A 25,911-nucleotide genomic window follows, 5' to 3' on the forward strand; every position below is an offset into this window, starting at 1 on the left:
AAGCTGATTATTTGTCTACTTTTATAACAAATGGAATGATTCAATGGACAAAGTTCCCAAATTTCTTAATTGTAGTTATAATACTTTCTTTTTCAATTGAAAATATTTGTATACTACTTATAAGGAACTAATAATAATTAAATAGAAAATACTCACTGTGGCAGGATCTCTCATAACTGATGCAGTTAAACCAGCCGCAGAACTGCCTTTTCCTGAAGTGTATACAGAAATAGGGGCAACTTTTTCAACAAACTTTAGTAGTTGAGATTTTGCAGTACCTGGATCACCTAATAACAAGATATTTATATCTCCTCTTCTTGTCAAACCATCCGGCAATCTCTTCCTAGAACCACCAAAAAGAAGGCAAGCAATTGCTTTTTTGATATCAGCTGAACCATAAATAGAAGGGGCAATACTTGTCGCTATTCTCTCATAGATGTTTGGAAGGGCAGCTAAACGTCGAAAGGTGCTTTCTTCTTCTGAGGATATTACAGAGCAACCTGTTGCTCCCAATCCTTCACTATCCAGTTGAATACCTACAACTCGCATGTAAGACGTTCTTACCCCAGTAGCGGCTTTCTCCCTACCTTCCCGCTAAAAAGAATGTTGAATTAATATTATAAATAATTATTTTGTAAAATGTTAAAACCCAGATTGTATAAGTCGGTGTAAACATGTATTTGTATCTGCATATGGTAATTAAGTGTCTGAAGCTCGAATGCGAAAGGGAAGGGTAAATGGTTAGTAAATAGGTATGTAAATAGGAATATGGCTTACGAAAGAGAACAAATCAGGTTGCAACAACTTTCTAGACGAAATTGTTGCTAATTACGAACCGGAACCAGAAGATAACAACGCATGTTTGCAAGATGATTGTTCAGAAGTTCTAAAATATGATACCAATTCAGAGGAGGATTTCTGTGATGAAGAATATGTCGAAAATCATGTACCAGTAGAAGTAATACCGCGCATACCACGTTTGTTTGATTTAATCGTAACGTTCGAACTCTCTTCTATCCAATCTGGCAGGACCAAAAGGTGATATTAGGCGAAAATTGGTGATTAAAGAGATTTGGGAATGTTTTTTCACTACAGATATTCTAGAAAAAATAGTAGAATGCACCGATAAGTTCATAGCATTGAAACGCTATGACACAGTCCATAAAATTGATCTTATAGAATTAAAAGCTCTGTTTGGGCTGTTGTACATATCTGGCGCTAACAAAAGCAATCGTCAGAATGCTGATGATTTATTTAGAACAGATGGAAGGTCAATGGAGATTTATCGCCTTACGATGTCGCTAAAGAGGTTCCAGTTCATTTTAAGACACATTCGGTTCGATGACAAAAGTACTAGAATACAAAGGCAAGAATTCGACAAGTTGGCCGCGATACGTGAGATTTTTTAAGCTTTTAATTCTAATCTACCGAAGCATTACTACGATAGATGAACAGATAGAAGCCTTTCGCACCAAATGTTCATTCAGGGTTTACATACCGAATAAACCAAATCGTTACGGTATAAAAATATATGCTTTAGCAGACGCTGAGATGTATTATACGTCCAAGATGGAAGTATATGTTGGTAGACAGCCAGCAGGAAAATATTTTGTTGATACGTCAAATATGTCACTTGTACCTCGTCTGTGTGAACCGATTTGGGGAACGGGAAGGAACGTTACCATGAATAATTTTTTCACAAGCGTTCAGCTCACGCGATCACTTCAACGTCAACATCGTCTAACTGTTACGAAAGAATAAATAAAGATATTTTAGTTTGTTGCAGTCGTCTTAAACTAAGTGTATTTACTGTTAATATAACAGTTTGCAAAATAGTTGACATTTTAAAAATTCCTCACTTACTAACTATTCTGAGGTTTTGTCAACGCTGTGGGGTTTTGACGTCGTAAATCTTAAATGACGTGCAATCATTTTTATATAAAAAATTCTATATGAACGTAGTAATCCTGCAGTGGGATCTTAGGCTATAAGATTTATATCCAAAATCAAACCTAACCTAACCTAATACACCTGAAAAAATTAGAATACGCCAATTTGAAGGTTTTTTATTTCTTAACAGACAAAATGTTTAAATTTAATTATAGATCGCTTTTTAATGGTAAGCGAAAATTCGAAAAAAATCGCATTTTTGGCACGAGATTCTTAATAATTAAAAATCAACGCTGAAATTTTTGAGGAAAACGTATATATTTTCTTACTATAGCTATATATTAAAGGAAAAACTCGTCAAATACCTGGCTATTGAAATGTCTCGAACCCCCTTAAATTTTGCTATTTATCTGGTGTAAGATGTTATTTCTTGTGATTTAAAGATATATGATTAAGAAACTGAAGTATAATATCTTGGCTTACCCTCGAAAGTTTGTTGATTTTTTTAATACAAAATATTCCTAAAATCTGCACTCTATTTCCAGGAACAACTCTCTCACATAAGTATCTATCAGCATACAAAGTGATATGTCGAGGAATTTCTCCCTGTGGAATGCCCTGTGGTAGTTCTTGTAATTTTAAAACTTGGAAATCCACACAGTGGCATTTATCTGGCATAATGAAAAATGGATCCAACGGGCATTTTGGCCTTCCAGCTTGTTCTCTAAAAAATTAATTATTTGAAATTATTTTAATGGGCTGATATCCTAAGTATAGGGGAGGAAATGAAGGACTAAAAAGTACTAAACCTACCAATTTTCCACAGCAATATGAATCGCTATGAAACTTTTTGCATTCGATTCGGGAAAGTGTCAGGAAAGTTGAAAGTGAAAATTACATTTTGTGCATAAGGAAAATGCATTTCCAAAGTACATAGGAACTGAAAAATTTGCAACTAAAAAAATATCGACAGGAATGAGTTCAATTTTGTTATTCGGAGGTTTTCGAGGTTGCTGAACACGAACATGACAATTAACTATATGCTGTGCTCATTGGCGGTTCTTAAAATTCTTGCAATGGGTTCATTTTGACCATAGTTTGTAGTATGAAACGGAATATTGAAATCCTCAGTATTATGAATTCTTCTAGTATTAACTAGAGTTCAAACATTTATTTTGAACTCTCTCGATACTGTAAATATCACTATTATATAAAGGAGACCAAATGAGAGAATCATACTCCAAAACCAATCAAACTAAACTAAGGTATAACATTTTTAAAGTTTGTACTGAAAACTGATTACAATTTCTCAGAATAAATCCCAACATCTTTAGAGCTTTAGTTGAAGTTTCATTAATATGATATTTTTTAAAAAGTTAATTTAGAATCAAAGTTTATACTCAAATCTTTGATATGATTACAGTAGACGCCCTCTTAACCGACCATGACGGGACCTGGCCATAGGTCGGATAATCAAAAAGTCGGTTAAACCGAAAATCTTTAAAACCAACCTCAGAAAAACATTACATATGTAACTCTATTAAATATATATATATATATATATATATATATATATATATATATATATATATATATATATATATATATATATATATATATATATATATTTTATGATCTATAAACAAAAAAGTAGTATGTACATACATATATGTAATTAAAAATATCACTCACATGACAAATTATGAAACATGTAAAAAATGTACATATATGTATATACATGTGTATGTATGTACATAATTATGAATGTAAAATGTACTAGAAAAGTCTGTGATTTTCTTTTGTTTTTTATGTTCCACTCTTTTCTTGAATGCCTAGTCACGCCACTTTTTAATGAACTTTACATCTGCCGCTGTTGACATATTTTGTTGCTCAATGTACAGTGAAGCCAGTTGTAGAGCATTTCTCGTATCAGCATGACTAACAGTATTGCCTTCTTCATCTTCAACCTCTTCGTCTGCTTGATCTTCGTGCTTAACAGTCTGTACGATTTCTTCATCTGTCAAATTGTCATTGGTCAAGTCATCATCAGCTCCAACAATCCATTCTTGACAATCGTCCAGTTGAATATCATTCGAGTCTGAGAGTTTTTGCAAGTCATTCATCAAAGATGCAATATCATCTGGCTCTTCCAAAGGGGTTTCATCAGAATTAGAACTGGATTCAATCACTTTTTCTATGTTAGAGCATGCTTTTCTCCAAGATTTTACGAATGTTGAACTTTGTATTTCATTAAAAGCTTTAGACATCATCAAAATAACGTCTTTAATGTTTATGTCTTTCAAAGCATCGATTAGGCCTTTGTTACCTAACTCCATTTTAGCCAAGATTTCTGAAAGTAGTTTTTTCCTATAGCGCCTCTTAAGACATTCGATCACTTCTTGATCCATTAGTTGGATGATACTTGTTACATTTGGTGGAAGAAAAATACATTTTATTCCGGGCCCCTTTTCACTCTGAATGTTTTCAGGATGTGTTGGTGCTTTATCCTTGACTGTAATAGCCTTGACTGGTAACTTTAAGCTTGTTAAATATTTTGCTACACTAGGACAAAATTCATTGATAAACCAATCTTTAAACACATACGCGCCCATACAGGCCGATCTTTGATTTTTATAGCATCCTGGGAGTGAAGAAACGTTAACTTTTTTGAATGCTCGAGGTTTCTTAGCCTTTCCGATTACGAGCAAGGGACCTTATGAGTTCCAGAGGCATTACAACAAACAGCAATAGTAATTCTCTCTTTGTTCATTTTGAATCCAGCAGCTGATTTCTCATTACTAGCAGCAAATGTTTTTACAGGCAATCGCTTAAAGTTTAGTCCAATCTCATCCACAGACCTGTTCGGGCAGTAATTCTTCCTTTTTAATTAATTCTTGTAATTTTTTTTTCCACTCGTCTGCTGCAGTTGGATCAGCTGACAATTTTTCAAATGTATACTTTATTCACGTTAATTTAACAAATATATAAAACATTGGTTTAAGAACATTTTAATGGTCATTGTCCTGTAATTGCTGTAATCCACGGTTATGGAGGAGATCGTCCACTACTGTCTCGGAGACCAACAAATGAAGCCAAAACGATCTTCTGTTCTCAGGCATCACAGGAATAAGTTTCTGTATCATTTCATCTTTTTTGCTTTTACGTATTCCTCGTACGTTGGTATTCTGCGGAAAATTTTACACCACGAACTTTAGTTGCATTAATTCAAGATCCTGATAGTTTTGATCTTCGCAGTTTGTTTTGAATTTAAGGGAGCTAGAGACTCGTGAAAAGTTAGCTTCTACTATGAGATTTATTAAAAATGTTTTCAAATGATAATTTTCGAGGTTGCCGTTTCTTTTTTGGCCATTTGAATGAAGTTTGTAAGTGAAGTACATTTAAATTTTTTCGTGATTGTCTTACAACAGACAATAAATCTTGAAAGTCAAATAAATCTCGTGCTTTTTTAATTTGTTGTTCAATGTTGCCATAAACACTATCAGCAGTCATGTGTATATGACCTTTGGTGAGATATTTGAATGTTATGTCGAGAGATATGGGTATCATTATTTACCATAGTCTACCCAAAGTAGTATCTGCCCAAAAAACAAAATGTTTCAGATGACGCTCCTCTTTAATTAAAGCATATATTGCATCGACGATATTAGAAGCATCATGACCGTCAAATGCTTCATGCCAAACCACTGAATAGTTGGAACTTGATTTCTTTTTTAAAGAAGCGAAGACTTTATTAAAAAAACTAAACGACTTGTAAAAAGACATCTTTGTTTCCTGGTATAATTGGTAACAATAATACTTTTTGCAAGTCAAAAGAAAAATACTTAGTTCTATTAGTTTCTGGTAATTCTGCATTAATTTTGTAAGATTTATTAGCATCATCTGCTTTCTTTTTGTGCGCCTCTCGTTGAGCTTTTTTGGTAGAAGATACAATCGAATTATCTATGCATGTGCTGCTTGCTTCTACAAAGTTTTTGTATTCTAAACAGTCAGAGCATGAATCCATTTGAGGCATGTGTAAAGATATTTTCATTGTTTTCTTCATTTTTCTCTAAGTTTCAATTTTACACATACCTAGGTGCTTTAATCTGATGTCATTAAACATTGAAGCAACTGTTAAACTTGACGGCAAATATCTAGTGAAAGGAACATTTTTTCGGCGGTAATGACTAACGCAGGGGTTATAAGAGTTTATATGATGTACTATTATGTCCCTGTCACAGACATTACTGGATTTTTTACCTCGTTTTCCTTTACATATGCATTAAGCGGCTCCTTTTTGATAGCATATGATAATTCATTAATAATAACCGAATCACTGGTATAACCAAATGTATTGAGTAAAAATAGTTTGCATACTGGCAGAAATTCGGTGTTAATGATCAGTCACGTTTCCAGGCTTCGAGTCAGGTTGGTAATCTGTGGCTGATTCTCCCCAGTCGTTCTTGTTCTGATTTCGACATATGTCTAGTATTAACTAAATTCTTGTATTTTTATTCATATGTATTTGAAAACTAATCAGTAACAGCAGAAATTAAAAGTCTATTTTAAATAACTAATGCAATAGTTTATGCAGACAAATTTGTATATCACTTAACACAAACTAACAAACTACTAAAAAATTTTTTAATGATTTCAACTTTAACTGTCTTGGCGAATGTAAACAACGTAAATATATTCTGATATCAACAGTCTTGGGTTTGGGTGAATGTAAACTCTATGATTCCCAAGGTAAATCGCTGTAAATCCCAAAACTAAATAAAAACGTATATACAGTGTTTATACTTGTGAATATGGATATGTGTTTTAAATTGGTAAAGTGAAAATTGAATGTGTTATACAGTGTTTCATAGCAACCATAAATTGTGGTTCTACTCATTTTTACTTTTTTGTTCCTTCGTAAATGGGAGGTAATAACACCCTATATCCAAAAATGCGATAAGTGATTTTGAAAAAAAATGGATACAGTGTTTCTACTTGAGGCAGCTGCCTTGATCTACCAAAATTAGTAATTTTAAACCATTTTTTACATTCCAGTATAGCATATTTACGTCACACCAACTACATAACTAAGCTTTTAAGATCATTTTATAACAAAGAGGCATTAACTAGGTTATTAACTATTCGAAATATTTTAAGGTCTAGGTCTATTTTAAACTATCAAGTTTAAATATTACTTACGTATTACATTTTCTTGGCAAAATATATCCTTCAAGTCCTGGCTTAACAGATAAATTAGGAATAACATCACTGCAAGTACGACACTGGATTGATATTTTTGTCGCTTTAGCTTTTATACCTGATGCACTAATGACAATTCCAGGAATTTTTACTAATCGAGAAACTACGTCAGACTGAAATAATACAAAAAAAAAATATTAATTATTATAATTTTTCTTTCAATAGCAAAATAAATTCAGATAGATAAAATAGTTGTAGTTCTTGTTTTTATTGTTTGTAATTTGTGTAGTTATATTTATGTTTTTGTTTTAATTTTAAATATTGGACCTTTGAAATAAGATTAAGATCTAAGTTGCTAAAAGAAAATATAAATTAAGACCACAATTCAATTATTCGTCAAGTTTTTACATATGGAAGTGAAACATCGGCTCTACATCAGCGGAAAATAAATAATAAGGTTCTCAGAACGATATTTGGAGCTCAAAGAGATAAATTGATAGCGGAGTGAAGAAGTCGCCGGAATGCTGAAATGGCGACTGTATGGTACTGAAAATATAGTCAGACATATATAAAAGCTATCCGGATAAGATGGATACGTCATGTGGTAAGATCAAAGAAAGACAGAGTGCTAAAAATAATCTTTTTTCAGAGACTAGGCGGTAGATGATTAGTAGGTCGTTCCAGAAAAAGATGGAACGATGATGAAGCCGATTTATCTAGGATTGGGGTACACCAATGCAAAATCGACGCGCAAGATCGTAGGAGATAGAGGGCTATAGTAGATGCGACGAAGACTCACCGAGTTGTTAAATCAGTCAAGAAGAAGAAGACTCTCAAAATAAAAACATATATTTACATCCTGCTATCCTTAAGGACTCAAACCATAGCGCAACCGTACGGCCTCTTCTATTTACAGGTATATATAACGTTTTACTTATCGTGTATATCGAAACAGGTAACAAAACATTCTTAATGCACAAGAAAAATTTGACAAAAAACTATTTCAAAGTAGGCTCGATAAAAAAATTTAAGAACAAAGCATCACGTGGGATGAAGATAACTAAGTTAGTTGGGAAAAGAATTAAAACAACATAAAACAAAAAAGGCTCTCGGAGGAATAAAAATAAACACAAACTTAAATAAAAGAGAACATACACTATAATGCTTACCCAAAGTATAGAAATATATCTGAAGAAAAAAGAAAAACTTTTAACGGGTTTTTACCCAGATATTTAGTGGCTCAAACATGTACACCTAGTAAGTATTAACCACATTTTGTATTAATCTTGGTCAAAATATAAATTTCACGTTCTTTTTAACTAAAGTGGTTATATACTTTTTAGGACACTGATGATGGAATATTCATTCCGAAAACGTTTTGTATTTATGATATAGCCTGATTGGGTTTTTTAATTATATACCTTTTATAAAGGATTTTAATAATTTGTTTATAAAATTAACTATGTAATAAAATATGGCTTATACAACAGTTAACCATAATATTTAATAAAGGGTAAGGTCATCAAGAATACATGACGAGTGGAGAACGAGTATTATGATTTTTCTTTTTACAGCAGGTGTAAAATGCGACCCAAATAATTACAAAGGAATTGTTAAGTACTATTTCAAAATTAATACATAATGAAAATATTATCAAATAATCTGAAGAAAACGATTAGTATATCAGACGAACAACAAGTTTCTTGTGCATAGAACTAGCCTACCTATGTTTTGTTGATTTAGAAAAGTCTTATGACAGAGTGAGAATATCGGATCCGATACAGATCTGTATAACAGATAATATTACTGGATATCATCAAAATAATAGAGAACCTACATGTAAGAAACAGAACCGAAGTAAAAGTTCAAATAGAACTTTTACGTTTTAAGCTAGTAAACCCAAAAAAAGGACATACCAAACGACAAACTAGGAGATAAAGATAATATGCGACGCCGATGACGCGTTTTTGATAACAGAGAACGAAGATGATCTCCAAAGAATACTACACCATCACCAGTTTAATACCAAAGCCAAACGATTTAATATGAAAATTTTATCAGTTATTATGAAAAGTTTAGTATTGTGAAAGGAACCAACAAGGTGAAAACTTAAGATTGAAAACCAACTGATAAAACAAGTATTAAAATTTAAATATATGGGAATAACCTTATCGAGTAACAATAGTATTGAAGTGAAAGTAAGGGGATAAGTGACACAGTCAAATGGAGAAGGAGGGTGCTACAATGACAATACGGTGAAACAAACACTTAGAACTAGAAAATAAGCATAAATAAACAAATCTGTAATCCGGCCTGTCATGACAGAGATTTGGAGACAAATGAGATGAGAATACTAAGAAGACTGACCGGAAAAAGACTATAAGACAGAACAAAAAGTAATGACATAAGGAACTATGCAGAATAAACAATATTAATTAATTGGTACAAGAAAGAAAAAGAAAATGAATCTGTCACATTAGCAGAATGGTAGAGGACATAATAGTTAGACTAGCCCTGGAAACAAAGAGATAAAACGAAATTATCCACACGAATAGAAACAAAACAGCCAATTTGCCTATATCAAAAAAGAGGAGGAAGACATTATAGTTAATTGAAAAGTTACATTGAGATTACATCTTTGAGAGGACGCAATGATCTTTTTTGATATGTGGGTGATTAGTATAGACTTAGTTTAAGTTTGTAGGGTCGCCATTCTTGTCCACCGGTCGCCATCTAGGAATAAGTAAAGCAAAGGGTTTTCGAGCTGTATTTCGTAAAGTAGCAATCCTAGAGAAAATTATATAGGATAATATTCGTAACGAATTAAATTTTCTACAACTTTATTTCTATTACTTTTTATCGTTAAATGAAAAATAAAAAAGTTATAAACAAAAATAACTAAAAATTTTTGAACAAATTTTGTTTTGGCCCTTATAACTTTTTTTCTGGTCATTTTACAACAAAATGACAATAAATAAATATTATAGGGGGTGTTTCAAAGAATAATTTTCACTACAAATTTGTTAAATTTCATTAATTTCTTTGGATTTTACAGCACCTTCTTCTTCTTCTAATGGCGCTACAACCCTTTGTGAGTCTTGGCCTGCTTAACAATGTTCTTCCATTCTGCCCTGTCGGATACTTTCCTTCGCCACTGCCTGATGTTCATGGTTTTAAGATCCCTCTCTACTCGTCTATCCATCTTTTACGGGGCCTTCCTCTTGTTCTGTTTCCTTGGGGCTTCCATCTCTGGACTACTTTTACAGCTCGATTATCTGGCATTCTTTCTAGGTGACCAAGCCAGTTTAGTCTTTGTGACTTTACATTGGATTTTACAGCACTCCAAAGTTATTGAATACTCGTAAGAATACGATAAAAATCGGTAGGCTTAGTTTTCTAAGCTTAATGATTTTTAATAAGCCTTTCTATATATTTTTTTATTTATACAATTTATTATTTTGCTAACATTGTTCTGTGATTATTAGTTTATTATCTGTTTTTTCCAGACCATCTATGAGGTAAAGTTTGAAGGCGCGTTTTTAAGTGGTATCCCCATTAGACTTAATCCCTAGACAATTTCTAACTGAGATAATATTGAGAATAATCATATATTTAAAAAGTTGTTTTCCAGCTACTGTTTGTTCATTTTCTTTGATGGTCTAGGCTGCGTTTCTAATTCAGTATCAAAAAGGAATATTTGCAGAAGAACGGGAGTTAGAATTGGCGTAATTGTGGGTAATTCATCTTCGAATTCTTAGAAGCTGTTGATTAATTTTGATATTTCCATGATATTACTGCAGGTTTCACCAGAACAATTAAGGCACACTTCAGAGCATTTGAGGCCTGCTTTTTGGCAACCACACATACTTCCACAGTTTGTCTTGCATCTACAGAAAATTTATTTTAGAAGTTCAAGGGAGCTGGAGTTTTGAAAGTTTTGATTGGTATCCAATTTTTTTCACGTTTTTCCAGCCCCAAACTTCAGGATCGCAGTGTTTTCTGCTAATAAACTCTAAGAATTTGGAAACGTGTTGTATGTTGTGTTGGCGGAAGCAATGATAAGTTAAATGAATTTTTGGCCACTGTGTTGGCTAATCGTTTGTATCTCATGCTGTCACAGAATCATATTTGTTTACATTATAATAAAGAGTGCTATATGTTGTGTTAATGTTGTGTAAGGGTAATGATAATTATTTTTTTAGTATGTATTCTCAAGGTGCAATAATTAATTATTAGGTTCATACACGTTGAATAATCATTTCGGTACATTTAGACTTAAAAACTATTAAAACAATCCCTTTTAACTCTCTTGAGAATATTACAGAATATTACTAGTATCATTTATTTTCGTTAGCTGTACATAGTAAGGTTTATTAAATACATGATTATATTTTTTGTTTCCATAATAATTTAACTCTTATTAATATAACTTTTTTTTGATCGGATATTTGCTTATTTTTTCTTTCACCACATTTTCAAATTATTCATTTCGATTGTAAGTAATATTATCTCTTTCAGGTACCTATTTTATTATTTTATCTTTATGCATGTATATGTGTTGTAATAATTGGTGATTACCGCGAGATATAAATACTTCTCTATCTATCTTTGTTGTGCTACAGTATACCTTATCTTTTTCGTATTATTCTCGTTGTCTTTTCTTATCTCCCTCGTGTCTGTTAACTTTCTCTATTCCCTATCCACAGTGCCGCTTCCTGGGTAACCTCCACTCTGTCCCTAAAGAGAGTACAACGTCGCCATATATAAAACTTATAATTGATGCGACTTTCAAATTTTGAAGGTTTAACAAAATATGACACTTTGAACACATAATATTAGACAGCTCCCTTCCTAATGCCTTGAGCAAGACAAGAATGTCAATGTCCTCTGTTACGACAGTTACAGAATCATAGGCTTGTAGTGCGGCAATTGCCGAACGAATGATGACTGTATCTGCATCAGATTCAGTCTGGTCGACACTAAAACCCACTTCTGAGAAAATTTTAAGAAGATCTATTAAGTTTGTTTTGTTTTTTTCATTACCAAGAAATTTATCTTGGAATAATATTGGCACGGTGCTCTTATTAAACTTTATCTCGGTGCTTTTTCGTGCGACGCAAGCGCACGAGGTTGGGTAAGTTTTGTGGTGACGGAATGGGTCGATAATAAATTTATAATAACAGGAATGTTAAGAAAATAATAAATTGATTTAAAATGATATAAATAAAAAATATATAATAAAAAACTAAGTATAATGGTTCTATTTTATCGTATTCTTACGACTAATCAAGAACCTGGTCAACTTCGGAGCGCCGTAAAACCCAGAAAAATTAATGAAATTATACAAATTTGTAGCGAAAATGATTCTGCAAAACCCTCTATAATATTGCTCTGACATGCTTTTATTGTAAAATTACTAGAAAAATGTCACTTTGAAAAAATGTAAAAAAACTATGTCACTGAAAGACAGTAAATTTTATTTTTATGACAAAACAATTTTTGACAGTTGCAGTTTTTAATTATTTATTCGAAATGTAAACACTTTTAGAAACATAGATTTTATGAAATAAACTATTCAATCAAATATAAAACCATCGATTCTTTCCAACAGACGCTGTAATTAGTGATTAGTGTTATAAGGTGACTATACTCCAGCAAAGAAATAATGAAATGAGTCATACGCGAGTTACAGTACAATGACCGCTACCATCCAGTGAATTCTACCACGTAGATTTCAACACGGGGCTACCGCTTGAACATTCTGGACTAAATTGCGACGTACCGAACAGCAAGATCGGTAATTATAAAATTATAAAAACACCATGTTAAAATCAATATTTTCAGTCTGATTTAATTTATTGTTGTTGTTACTAAAATCTTTGTAAGTCAAAAATAAAAGTTTTAATTGTTAGTTCAGTTTTTAAAAAAATGTTTTTCCCAAGATCATTCATAATTCGCGTGATATCGCAAGTTATCCTATATCTTAGTTGTCTTATGAGTTTTACCAAGAAGAGGATCAGTAAAGGAGAATTTATTTTTTAGTAGATACTATTTTAATGGGAATAAGCCACAATTAAAGGTTAAAATAAGTTTATTGGCGTTATTAATAATGACAAACATTAATAAAGTTAAATTAATATTTTAAATTAATTTATTAATAAATTTATTAATAAATTTATTAATAAATTTATTAATAAATTTATTAATAAATTTATAAATAAATTTATTATTATTTGTCATTATTAATAACGTCAATAAATTTATTTTAACCTTCAATTGTAGCTTATTCCCATTAAAATAGTACCTACTTTAAAATGTCACAAGAAAATAGCTTCAGAACAATATTTATTTTTTATTTAGCGTATGACATATTAACAACACATAATTAAAAAGCAATATTTTTATAAGAAACGTTAAATAAAGTATTACAAACGAACTTCTAATATATCAATATAATCTAAAACATTTTCGGTCTCATTCAGGAATTCCATCTTAGTTTTTTTTGCTGTTCTGTCAATATATTACCTTCCTTATCTCTTTACTTCGTTTTTTTAATTCCTTTTTGCTTTTGTTCAGTTCCGGTAAAATTTTCTCGTCTCTATTGGCTTACTTAGATCTTGTAGTTCTTGAAGTCATTTGTTCGTAGTTTATCTCTTCTTTCTGCGGCGGGTTTTCTTTTCTTCCTTGCGTAGTTATTTATATTTCTCCTCTGCTTGTCGGGTTCTGTATCCCTGTTGCATCCTTAAATATGCTCTGTTTTTTCTCTCTATTATAATCTGACATTCTTCATCAAAACAGTTATTCGTTCTTGTTTACCTTTCATGCCAAGTAATTCTTCAGCTGCTTTTTTCATGATGTTTCTGCATCATCTTCCACTTTTCATTTATGTTTTCATGTTTTAGCCTGTTTTCTAGTTTGATGTTTATATTTTGTTTATATTCTCTATTTTTATTTGTATTTTTAAGTCCTTCTACATTGTATTGTTCATGTTTAGAACCTATTTCCTTTTTTAAACGTTTAAAATTCTGGCCCTTGCCCTACTTTCGATCCAGTAGTGATCAGAACCCGCATTTGCTCCTATTCTGGTGCGAACGTTTATTATATTGGATTGGTGTGTTGAGTCTACAACAGAATGATCTGTAAGTCTGTCTGGTGATTTCCAGGTGCCTTTGTGTATATCTTTTCGAGCGAAATTAAAATTATACCATCGATTCCAAAAAAAAACTACTATCAAAAATATTTAAAATTCGTTATTTATCAAGCAAAAACAGTTTTCAATTTGTTGGGCTGTGTTATCATTCGTGTTCCATACCATGTAAGTTAAACGTTTATATTGTATTCCAGTTCTTCTTTTGATGGAATTTTTAGTTTTTTGTGTAGTTGCGGCAATCTACTGATTCAGTTGTTGATTCATATCTGTCGTGTCTTTATTGTACTGTGAAAAACACATTTCGACATAATGTCAGGACATTCATTAATATATATATATATATATATATATATATATATATATATATATATATATATATATATATATATTATATATATATATATATATATATATATATATATATATATATATATATATATATTATAATCCTAAACCCATTTACCCTAAGGTGTCGGGTGTAATGTCTTTAGTTAGTTGCATGTACAATTTTTCTCCATTGCTTCTTATTTTTTGCTTGGTTTCTTGCTTGTTCTTTGCTGATTCCTCGTGTCTCTAGGATTGAGGTTACATTATCATCCCATGTCTTCATTGACCTGCCTCTTGGTCTCTTGGTTTGTCTTCTGGCTTCCCATACTTTTTTAACGGGTCTTTCTTGATTCATTCCAACCATGTGTCCATACCATCTCAGTTGGGCCTCTTCAATTTTCTTAATAATTGGTTGGACCTTAAGATGTTCTCTGACTGCCTCATTTCTAATCCTGTCTAACCTGGTTATACCCATTATTCTTCTAAGAAACTTCATTTCTATGCACTGTATTTTTGATTTTAATTTATCGGTAAGCGTCCAACTTTCCCTACCAAAAGTTAAAATCGGCACAAACACCGTTTTGTATATGGTCACTTTGGCTTTTTGGGATACTTCTTTTTTCGACAAAAACGTACTTTTAATTGCGTGGTACATCCGAGCAGCACTTTCTATTCTAAAACTTATTGCAGTTTCTTCAGTTCCTCTGTTCTCTATTTGTACTCCCAAGTATTTGTAAGTATCTACTTGTTCAAGTATATTTCCGTTAAGTGTTATCTTCGCTTGTTTTCTATTTTTTCCACATACCATTACTTTCGTCTTCTCATTATTGATCCTCAAATTTCGTTTAATTAGTGCAGTGTTCCCTACTTGTAGATTTCGATTGAGTGCTTCTTCATTTATCCTAAATATCACTAGATCGTCTGCGTATGCACACTCTGAGATCCACACTGCATCTAGATTTCTATGTCCGGCATATAATTTCAATGTTTCTGCTCTAGTTTCTTTAATTATATCATCCAAGACAACGTTAAACAATATGGGGCCTAGGACTCCTCCTTGACGTAGACCCTCATTTACTATGAACTCTTCGGATTCCATATTATCGGTTCTGATTCTGTTCCTTGTATGTCTATATATACTCATAATGGCTTGCCTGAGTTTGATTTTCACACCTTTCTTTTTTAGACATATGTCAATCACTTTCCTTGGAGTACTATCAAATGTCTTCTCTAAGTCTATAAAGGCTTGGTATAACTCAGTGCTTGAGTTCCGTGTGTTTTGTATTAGTTTCTTGATAGTAAAAATGTGATCTTGGATTCTTCTGCCTTTTCTAAATCCACTTTGTGATTGTTCCATTTTAGAATCAACTTCTTGTAAAAGACGTTTCTCTAGTATTCTCTCATATACTTTGGATGGGATGCTCAGTAGTGTTATTCCTCTGTAGTTACTACATTCGCGTCTGTCTCCCTTTTTGAAAATGGGTAGAATAACTCCCACTTGCCAATCTTTTGGTATTTGGCTCTCACTCCATGCCCTATTACATACTTTTGTTAGTAGTTCAATGCCCTTGTCGCCCATGTTTTTAAACATTTCTGCTGTGATTTTATCAAATCCAGCCGCCTTACCTTTCTTAAGCTTTTGTATGATTTCTTTTGTTTCTGCTATAGTTATTTCATCTTGAATTTGGTCTTCTTGCTCTACCTCTTCTGGTTCTTCCGTGATAATGTCTACATCGTTTTGGATATTCAGTAGATCGTCGAAATATTGCTTCCATATATCTAGGATGTGGTCATTGTCATGTAGTAAGTGTCCTTCTTTGTCCCTTATTTGCTTTGGCGTTTGTTGAGCCTTTTCGGTTCTTAAATTCTTCAGGGTTTTAAAGAATAACTTTTCGTTAGAGTGGTAGTCTTCTTCCATCTTATTTCCGAATTCTTCCCAACTTTTCCGTTTCGCTACTAGTACCATATCTTTGACTTTGATTCTTTGCAGTTTATATATTTGGTAGTTGTCTGCAGTTTCGTTCCTTAAATAATTTTTCCAAGCTATCTTCTTGGACTTCACTTCTGCTTTTATTTCATTGTTCCACCAGTTTGTACACTTTTTGCTTCTATTATTTCTTATTCCGCATGCTTGTTTACCACCGTTTAGAAGTGCTTCTTTCAGTATTTGCCAACTTTGGTCTAAGTCACAGTCATGTTCAGCGTGCTCTGTTAGGTAGTTTTTAACGTAGTTTTCAAACTTGTTTGCTGTCTCCTTGTCCGCTAGCTTATGTGACCTGATTACCTCTACAGTGGGTGTATAATAAGCTTTGCTTATTTTCTTGGTTTCTTTCGTTATTGATTCTTGTCGCACTCCCAATCTGGTCCTGGCTACAACTAGATAGTGGTCACCATATATTTCAGCTCCTCGTATAACTCTTACGTCTTTAATGCATTGTCTCGATGATCTATTTACTAACACATAGTCTATGATGGATCTTTCGCCTCTACTTTTGTATCCCCTAGTACTATAATATTGCCTTCTAAACTTCTATTATTTCTGAGGCCTTATTCCAGAATAGGTCTTTGCTAGCTGCTCTTTCGTCATCAGTTATTCCATACATAACGATGATATTGACTAGTTTGTGTTCCGCAGTTCATTAATTCCGTTATTAAATAGACTTCTGTTATTTGCCATTCAAGAGAATAAAATTTTTCTCAGACATAAACTTCGTATCTCGATAATTGCGTTTCGATCTGTATACTGCCGTAAACGCAATACGTAGAATTAATTGAGGAGAGTATTGTATTTATAACAAGTCACCGGGAATCGATAACATTGCTGCTGAAATACTTAAAGCTGATCCGCATCTAACTGCTGAAATTTTGCTCCCCATAATCCGAGAGGTGTGGGAAACAAACCACATTCCAGCGGGCTGGAAAAAAGGTAACATTATCAAGCTTCCAAAAAAAGGCAACCTCACACTGTGCAAAAATTGGAGAGGAATAACCTTGCTTACTGTCATAAATAAAATTTTCGCGACCATCATACTGAAAAGAATAACAAACAAGGTTGAGTTTCGAGCTAATCAAGCAGGCTTTAGACCAGAATCCTCCTGCATAGACCACATTAATACTGTGAGGGTAATAATGGAACAATCGGTTGAATGGAACACACCCCTATACATGGTTTTTGTTGATTTTGAACGTGCCTTTGATAGCTTGTCACACGCTGCTTTATGGAAAGTTTTAGAGCTAAGAAACATCCCGCAAAAAATAATTTCTATTATAAAGTCACTATATACTGATGCGAAATGCAGCGTGACACACAATGGGATAAACAGTGACGAATTCAACGTACTTACTGGAGTTAGACAGGGATGCGTGCTTTCTCCGTTTCTTTTTAACATAGCTATAGACTATGTTCTCTCCAAACTAGACTCTGACACAAGAGGGATACAATGGACGTTAACCACACGCCTAAGCGATCTAGAATACGCGGACGATATCTGTCTATTAGGTCAAAGGTTCCAAGATCTGGCTTACCAATTGGAAACACTTTCCACTGAAGCCAATAAAATAGGTTTGAAAATCAATATTAGTAAAACAAAGTCCATGAGAATAAATGCAAGGAACAACACGCTATTTACTATCGACAATATGCAGATTGAAAATGTGGAAAACTTTACGTATCTTGGAAGTGTCATAACAGAAAACGGAGGTACAGAAGACGATATTCGTATGAGGATACGAAAAGCCCAACAAGCTTTCAGCACGCTCAACCCTGTTTGGAAATCTGGCGAGTATACTACAAGGACAAAGATCCGAATATTCCGATCAAATGTCATGTCTGTTCTACTCTACGGATGTGAAACCTGGAAAGTGACAAACACCCTCACAGACAAACTGCAGGTCTTTGTTAACAAATGTCTACGAAGAATTGTTCGTATATTCTGGCCTAACACCATCAGAAACGACGATCTGCTACACCTGACCGAACAAAAGAGGGTACAAAATGAAATTAAGTCCAGAAAGTGGGGTTGGATCGGTCACACACTCCGAAAAAATAGTTGCAGTATCGCAAAGACTGCCCTAGAGTGGAATCCCCAAGGGAAAAGAAAAAGAGGTCGCCCAGTACAAACTTGGAGAAGATCCATCATGGACGAGATAAGAGGCCAAGGAAAGTCTTGGAATGAGGTGAAGGCCTTAGCGCAAAATAGAACCCGATGGCGCGTTTTCACTGAAGCTCTATGCTCCACTTAGGAGTTCAAGAACCTTATATATATATATATATATATATATATATATATATATATATATATATATATATATATATATATATATATATATATATATATTGTATTTATAACAATATAATTCATGTCATGCATGACTCGATATATAACTTCTTCCAAATAAACACGTTTTGGCATGATTTTAAAAGCCCTTATTAACATACAAACTAAACAAGCATCTGCGGTTGCTAGCACTCTTTCTATTGACAGACTAAATAATTGAATATTGTACTGAAATAAAAAGAATATACTCATTTAAGTATTGTACATCTTTAGGTATATAGTCGACTTCTGCACATCCGCTCAGTCTACACATTATTAATGTGAATAAAAACTTATTTTATAAACTAGATCCAATGTATTATTTTTATTATTATAAGCAGAAATGTAATATTCTATTCTTACAATGTAAAGTGATACGCAAGGAAACATATTTTCTTACGCGCCGCCAATGAACGAATTCAAAATTTCCGAGAATGCATGAAAGACACGTGATTTCGGCTGATTTTGACCAGTTATGACGCGTGATTTGTGATTTATAGTTTCATTTAATATTTGCCAGACTATACTCTGATAAGAATTATAAACAGTAAAATAGTATAAAACTTTTCAGTACATATATAGCAGCTCTATTTCTAGTAGAATAACTGTAAACTAAAAACTAATATGTTTCTAAAAACTTTAAAATGTGCCGGTAATAAATAATTCTATGCAATCCACTATACCCTCAAAAATGTGGTGATATAACTCTAATATCTAATCTTAATGTACTATTTAATATAACTCTTTATCTATAATAAATATATGTTGTGATAATTACTTTTAAAGATCTAAGATCTGAAGGGTGTGCATCAGACGACAACATAATTTGAATATCTTCTACTTCTTCTTCACCTTCTGGCCTAGGAGCTGTAAGTTCGTCTGCTACTTCTTTGGCTGCTTCCTCAAAAAGTGCCAAATGTTCAGAAGGCTGCTTGTATAATTTATCAGCAAGATATTCATCAAAACTTCCAACATCCTCAACATTCACTTCTAAGTAATACTGGCGGAGATTATAATTTCTTTTTAGTGTATCCCTGTTAAAGAAAAACACTTTTTTAGATATATTTTAAGGTAATATACTTAAGTAATTAAAAATTGAGGCTACGAGTGCAATAGTGGACTAACCAAAATTTATACAAATGCTAGAAAATAGGATTGGAAACATATTGCAAATTGTCATATTTATGATAACGTTTCTTTCCCGATTTTTTAATGAAAACTAATTATCTAACAGAAAAGAATTCGTTAAGTGACAATATAACATGAATTATATTTTCTGCTTTTGAATGTAAGTTAGTCCAATTTACCTACAAATTAATCACTATAGGAAAAAGTTTGGGTTAGTGTGCTGGTTAAGGATAAAAACATTGGTAATGTGTGGTACAAAATGCTTTATTGATTTTACAAAAACTTAATTCAGCATTAGTTGTTTCACAGCTGGACATTATCAAATGGATGTATCAAAGGTTGATGTGTTCTTCTGGGCTTTGTACATTGCACTATTTATATCTTCTGTTTGCACAGAAAGCAATATCGATTTTGCTTATGTCTGTCAAAGTCTCAGACAACGCGTCATAAAGAAAGAATCCCAGACTACAGGCTTTAGACAAGGAAAGAGAGGACATGTAACGCTCATTCAATAAATCATCGCAAAGTTAGTCCAGTTTCTATGTGACAGCCATGTTTTGGCGCCTGTACGTTGCCCATTAACCTTTCGCAGTGTTACCAAGACTACTGATTTTTCAGTAATCTACTGATTTCAACTTTAATTTACTGAAACACTACATCGATCTACTAAAAAATATGTAATGATAAAAGCATGTTCACAAAGTAATCTTTATATCAGTTTTCAATAATAAATTTTGAAAAAATCTATTTATTGATATATATTTATTATTCTCAATCTAGGTACCGGTTTAGGCTTCAGTCAATTCCATACGATTACGTGTCCCTTCCCTTCTCTTTCCTTGTCTAAGCTACAGGCTATAAGCCATAAAATTTCGATTTTCATAAATTTTCCCCCATCAGATCGTAAATATTCTGAACCTGAATACATGAATGACATCGGTTCAGATGAATGTAAGAACCCAATAGTGTATAGATAATACACTATTTCTCTGATAAAATAATTATTTTTTTCACGCACAGAACATTTAAACTTATTTACGAAAAAATTTCAACACTTTCTCCTACTCTCTCAGAGGGGAAAATTTACTCATCCCAGATACATTTGGTGGGGCTCTTTTGTGATGATGACGCGTACCACGTGATTTTTGTATGCTCTGCACAGGGCACAGCAGAGGCTGTATGCTCACTTAAGAGCACAAAAGAGGAAAAGTTTCTCATCATCATGGAGAAAGACCAAGTAGCACTACAAAAAATAAAAACTACACTTGGAACAATAGAGAAAAGCACTGAGCATCGTGCAAAAAGCATTGCTACAATAATTGCCATCCTAAGAGAAAAAGCTAAATAAAAATAAAAAGGTGTGGTAGATGTTGGGCATATACGCATGACACCCATAACTGCAGAGACCCTGCAAAAAGACGAAAAAGTTTAAAGTGAATGTCAGCAGAATGCACACAATCTGATATATGCGAATGGACTCAAAATTGGAGCAGATATTATAATAGTCCCCAAACCAAACAAGAAAATCATCCAAAATAGCAGATGGATTGCAGATAACAGGGAATATATAACAATTTACCCTGTATATCATAAAGTGTGCATAAATAATATTATAAAAAGAGAGGGGCACATATTAACCAAACTAGAAAAAGTAGCTATTATTACCTGTTACTTGACTCAACATAGATAGAAAACACTATAAACAGCATGTTAAATCCATTATCGTCGCATGTGTAAACAAAAAGAATTACTAAGAATAATCAAAGAGAGGAAAATGCAATACTTGGGTCATGTGTTGAGAGACGAAAGATATGAATTACTTCAAGTTATACTGGAAGGAAAAGTACAGGGCAAAAGATCAGTAGGAAGATGCCAGAACTCATGGCTGAAAGACCTGAGGAGATATTTCGACCGCTCATCTGTAGAAATTTTTCGCTTAGCTCTTTCCAAAACTACAATTGCCATTTGGATCGCCAAACTTCGTATATGAGACGGCGCCATGAGTAGAAGAGATCTATTATACAAATGTCATATGTATAAAAGAAACCTGTCCATGGTGACCTAAATGCTAAATGTATCTAATGGGGTTCCCCATGAAATGATTATAGGGGGATTTATGGTGCGAACGGATCTTTAAGGTGAATCTAATAGCGCTAATTCGGAATATAGGTCTATATGTTTATTAGATTTGTATTTGTATTAAGAAATTTTATGAAAGCCTTATAAAACGTCATCTTGAACATGAGCTCTTAAACACAAGAATCATTTCTGACCAGCAATATGGTTTTAGGAAAACTAGATCAACTATATAAGCGGTGAAATTCATATCTTACACAGTCAAAAGAATAAAAAATAAATGGTCAATTCTAATAAATATAGTTAAAATTTACCTCACTGACAGATACATTAAAGTGACAAGTAAAGAAAAAACAAAACTGTCAGCTGGAGTACCATAGGGATCTATATTAGGTTCAACTTTGTAGAATATCTTGTACAATGGAGTGTTAGAAATAGATTACGGCAGAGATGCCTTAGCAGTTGCATATGCAGATGACTTAGCATATAATACTAATAGATGGTGATATAAGGATGTAATAAATAAATGATTCAATATCAACTTAATAATATAAGAACTTCAAGTATACTGATGCCAAAAGTGTTGATGGACCCTTCCTGGGCTGTGGAATAACCTCGATGTGACCTCGTGGAAGACTGAGTAATTGGTCTTGGTCCCTACTAATATAAGGGGAGCACGACTGATGAAACCAACAAATAGATATCCTACCCAATAAATAAATAGTCTAAATACCCTTCGGTGTCGGTGTACCGGGTGGCCATCGATTCAATTGCTGTGCCTTCCTCTCTACAAATCCGTCCACTTAATGTACCAATCTCGGACAAAAAAATTGAAGGCCCTCAGGTCCTCAATGTCACCTTCCATGTCTGTGGCATAAATTAGTCACCAAATGGTCAACAACCAAGATATCCAAAGATACATCAGACCTGAACTTCCTAGTACAATTAGAAAGCATCACCCACTCCTTATCCATTCCATTTCCCCAAAGTGTAGGGTAAGCACCTATACTGAGGAACACCAGATGGTATACAAGCGTTGCTGTCACTGCTACCTGAGAAAACCGTGGCAAATAAAGAAGAGTACAACTCTATAAAAAAAATCCACAATCTCAGCTCATGAGCCACCATGACCAGGGGATGAATTACTGGGTGGAAAGCAGTCGCAAATGGTGCCCTGGATACCTGGAAACCTTCCGAGGTGATAAATGCCTTAGCTGGATAAGAGAGCACTATCCAGCTGGACCTTTGCTCTTTCTGACATGTGGGAACATATATGCAAAACAACCCACTAATTTTAATAAAACAAAAAATGAAAACGATGACGACCTGCTCAAGGACACAAAGTGGAAACAGCTTGAAGAAGTGGGGCAATTTGAGATCTTGGGAAGGAGAAACTCCAATAGGTAGACCTATGACAGCTGATAGTGAGGGAGAGAATTGGAGAATCAGCAAAAGGCACGATTGAGGAGGAAACGAGAAAGAATATGGATGACTCAGTGGAGGCTAAGGCTGTGGAAAGGAGAGAAACTAAAGAACTAGGAGCATTAAGAAAGGCAGGGAAAGAGATCGTAAAGAAATTGAAGGCACTCCTCAATGTGACAAAGGAGAACATGAAAAGCAATGTTGAAATTAAGACTGCGAGAATTGTCTAAGATATCAAAGGCACTTCAAATGAAAATGGAAAAACAAATAAAAAACTGAGATCCTCATAATGGAAACCACCCCCTTCCTATAATAAAAAAGAGTGTTTACGAAAAGCTTATATAAAGCAGATGTATCAAAGTCCCAACAACTTATATAACAATGAAACATGTATAATAAACCAATTGTTTTTAGTATAACCTGTGTAGAATTAATAGCTTCAGAGAAAATAATTTAACAGCAAGAGCAGTTAGTAATGACCAAGTTTAAGTCAGGCAGTTAACCAGTTTCTGGCATCATCATTTATACCATCCTTCCAAGTTTTAGCCTGTCCATCTTAGTCTTCCTATTTTTATGAGAGATATTACATATTTACTACCAGATATCTGTTTGTAAATTAGTACAAAGGTTGTATACATAGAGATGACTGCATTACATTCTTTGACAATATTCATATTAAACTCAAGAAAATCCACAAAATAAAATCTATGAAATTTGGTCTAAAACAACAATGAGATGATACCAAACAAAAATTATAAAAATTTTTCTCAAAAAATTTTTTTTATTAGAAACAAGCAATGAGATAAGAGCAGAAATTAACAAACTACAGGATATCAGTAAAAAAAGATTAAACCAATATCTCTGCCAAAAAAGAAGAAAAGAAAAACATGGATAATGAAAGTATAGTAAAGATAGAAGAAGATAGACAAATTTATAAAGAACTAAAAAAGATAGAGAAGTTAAAAACTAATAGATGCTTTTTAACAGATAACTTGGTACTGATAGCTTTTCCCGATCTGAAAGAAAAGCTTATTAAAGCCAATTTTTAAATTGGGTACAAGGTACAACATATCAAACTATTGAGTTGTCTGTAATCAGTCAGAACTGCCCAAGTTGCTTGATTGTTTGGTTAGGAAGAAATTGACATGGGGTTTTAGAAACATTTTTAATCCTGATTTGGCTGAATTTGGCTTTATGAGAGGGAGGCCATCAGATGTAAATCTACTTTTGTATATCAATCATATTATAACAGCTTTGAAGAGAGATTCCAGGTTGACTTGATCTGTACTGACTTTCCCAAACCATTTGATCAGGTCAAATTGGTCATTTTATAATTGGTGCAGTTTAAACAAAATGTCACTTAACATAAAAAAATATCATAAAATAAAATTTTCTAGGCAAAGAAAACCAAATACAATTGTTTACTCTATAAATAACTTGCCACTGGCCTCTAAAAATGAAGTATCAGATTTGGGATTGGGAATCTGGTTAGATACCAATCTGTCATTTTCAAGCCACATCAATCAAGTAAGAAACAGGATAACAAAAGTGCTGGTATTTATCTAACGAACATCTATAAACCTCTTTTTGTTCACACTTAAAAGACTTTATTGTGGTCTCATTAGGCCTACTCTAGAGTATGAATCAGTTGTATGGCCCCCATCATACAACTATTACATTGAACATATTGAAAAGGTTGAAAATAAATTTTTGAGGATAGCAGCTTTTAGGAGTGGATTCTGGAGAGAGGAACATGACTATCAGTGGGTAGGAGAACATTCTTAGATTTATGTTTCCTGCACAAAGTCATTAATGCTATTATAGGCTATCCTCAATTGTTATCACTCGTTAGTCCTAAAGTACCTAGTAGAAACAACAGATCATCAGGAATCTTTTCAGTACCATTTCACCACACTAATTATGGTATCAGTGAACCAACTACACGATTAGTCTGAAGTGCTAATAGCTTGCCAAACAAGCCAAGACAAACAAATATTTTTGACTCCAAAATTAATTTATTTAAAATACAACTAAAAAGTATCTTTTAAGTGATCTCTTTTACATGTCAATGTCCAACCATGGTAGCTGTATTAAAGTTTATTCTAGTTTATTATTCTGAACTGTTTAATTAGCAAAAACCAAAAAGGCAGGATACTTAACAGATCTTCATAGAAATCTGTTAATTGACACAGGATAAATAAAAGCAATATGGATACCTCCTCTACTTCATGAATAAAAACAAGTTATAAGTAAAAATATATAAATCACACCTATAAATCCTGAAAACAATGTACCATTATAAAACACAACAGCAAAAGCTTACACCCTTTAATAAATAATTTATATCCATATTTTGTGATGATTATCAATATCATCAGAAGAAACTAACAATGTTATTAACAA

At 33.0% G+C, this 25,911-nt stretch overlaps 1 protein-coding gene across 1 annotated transcript in view; it reads right to left on the reverse strand.

Moving 5' to 3' along the window:
- Mcm5 (Minichromosome maintenance 5) overlaps positions 1–25,911 on the reverse strand; it is a 71,049-nt gene that overhangs the window by 44,483 nt on the left and 655 nt on the right. Inside the window, exons 2-5 of the mRNA XM_072534672.1 lie at positions 19,661–19,916; positions 7,090–7,262; positions 2,374–2,614; positions 157–594 (exon numbers count right to left, since the gene is read on the reverse strand). Of these exons, the coding sequence (XP_072390773.1) occupies positions 157–594; positions 2,374–2,614; positions 7,090–7,262; positions 19,661–19,916 (1,108 nt within the window). The remainder of the gene's footprint in view (positions 1–156; positions 595–2,373; positions 2,615–7,089; positions 7,263–19,660; positions 19,917–25,911) is intronic.

This window comes from Diabrotica undecimpunctata, chromosome 6 (genome assembly GCF_040954645.1).
Source record: "Diabrotica undecimpunctata isolate CICGRU chromosome 6, icDiaUnde3, whole genome shotgun sequence".
In the NCBI taxonomy this organism is placed as follows: Eukaryota; Metazoa; Arthropoda; class Insecta; order Coleoptera; family Chrysomelidae; genus Diabrotica; species Diabrotica undecimpunctata.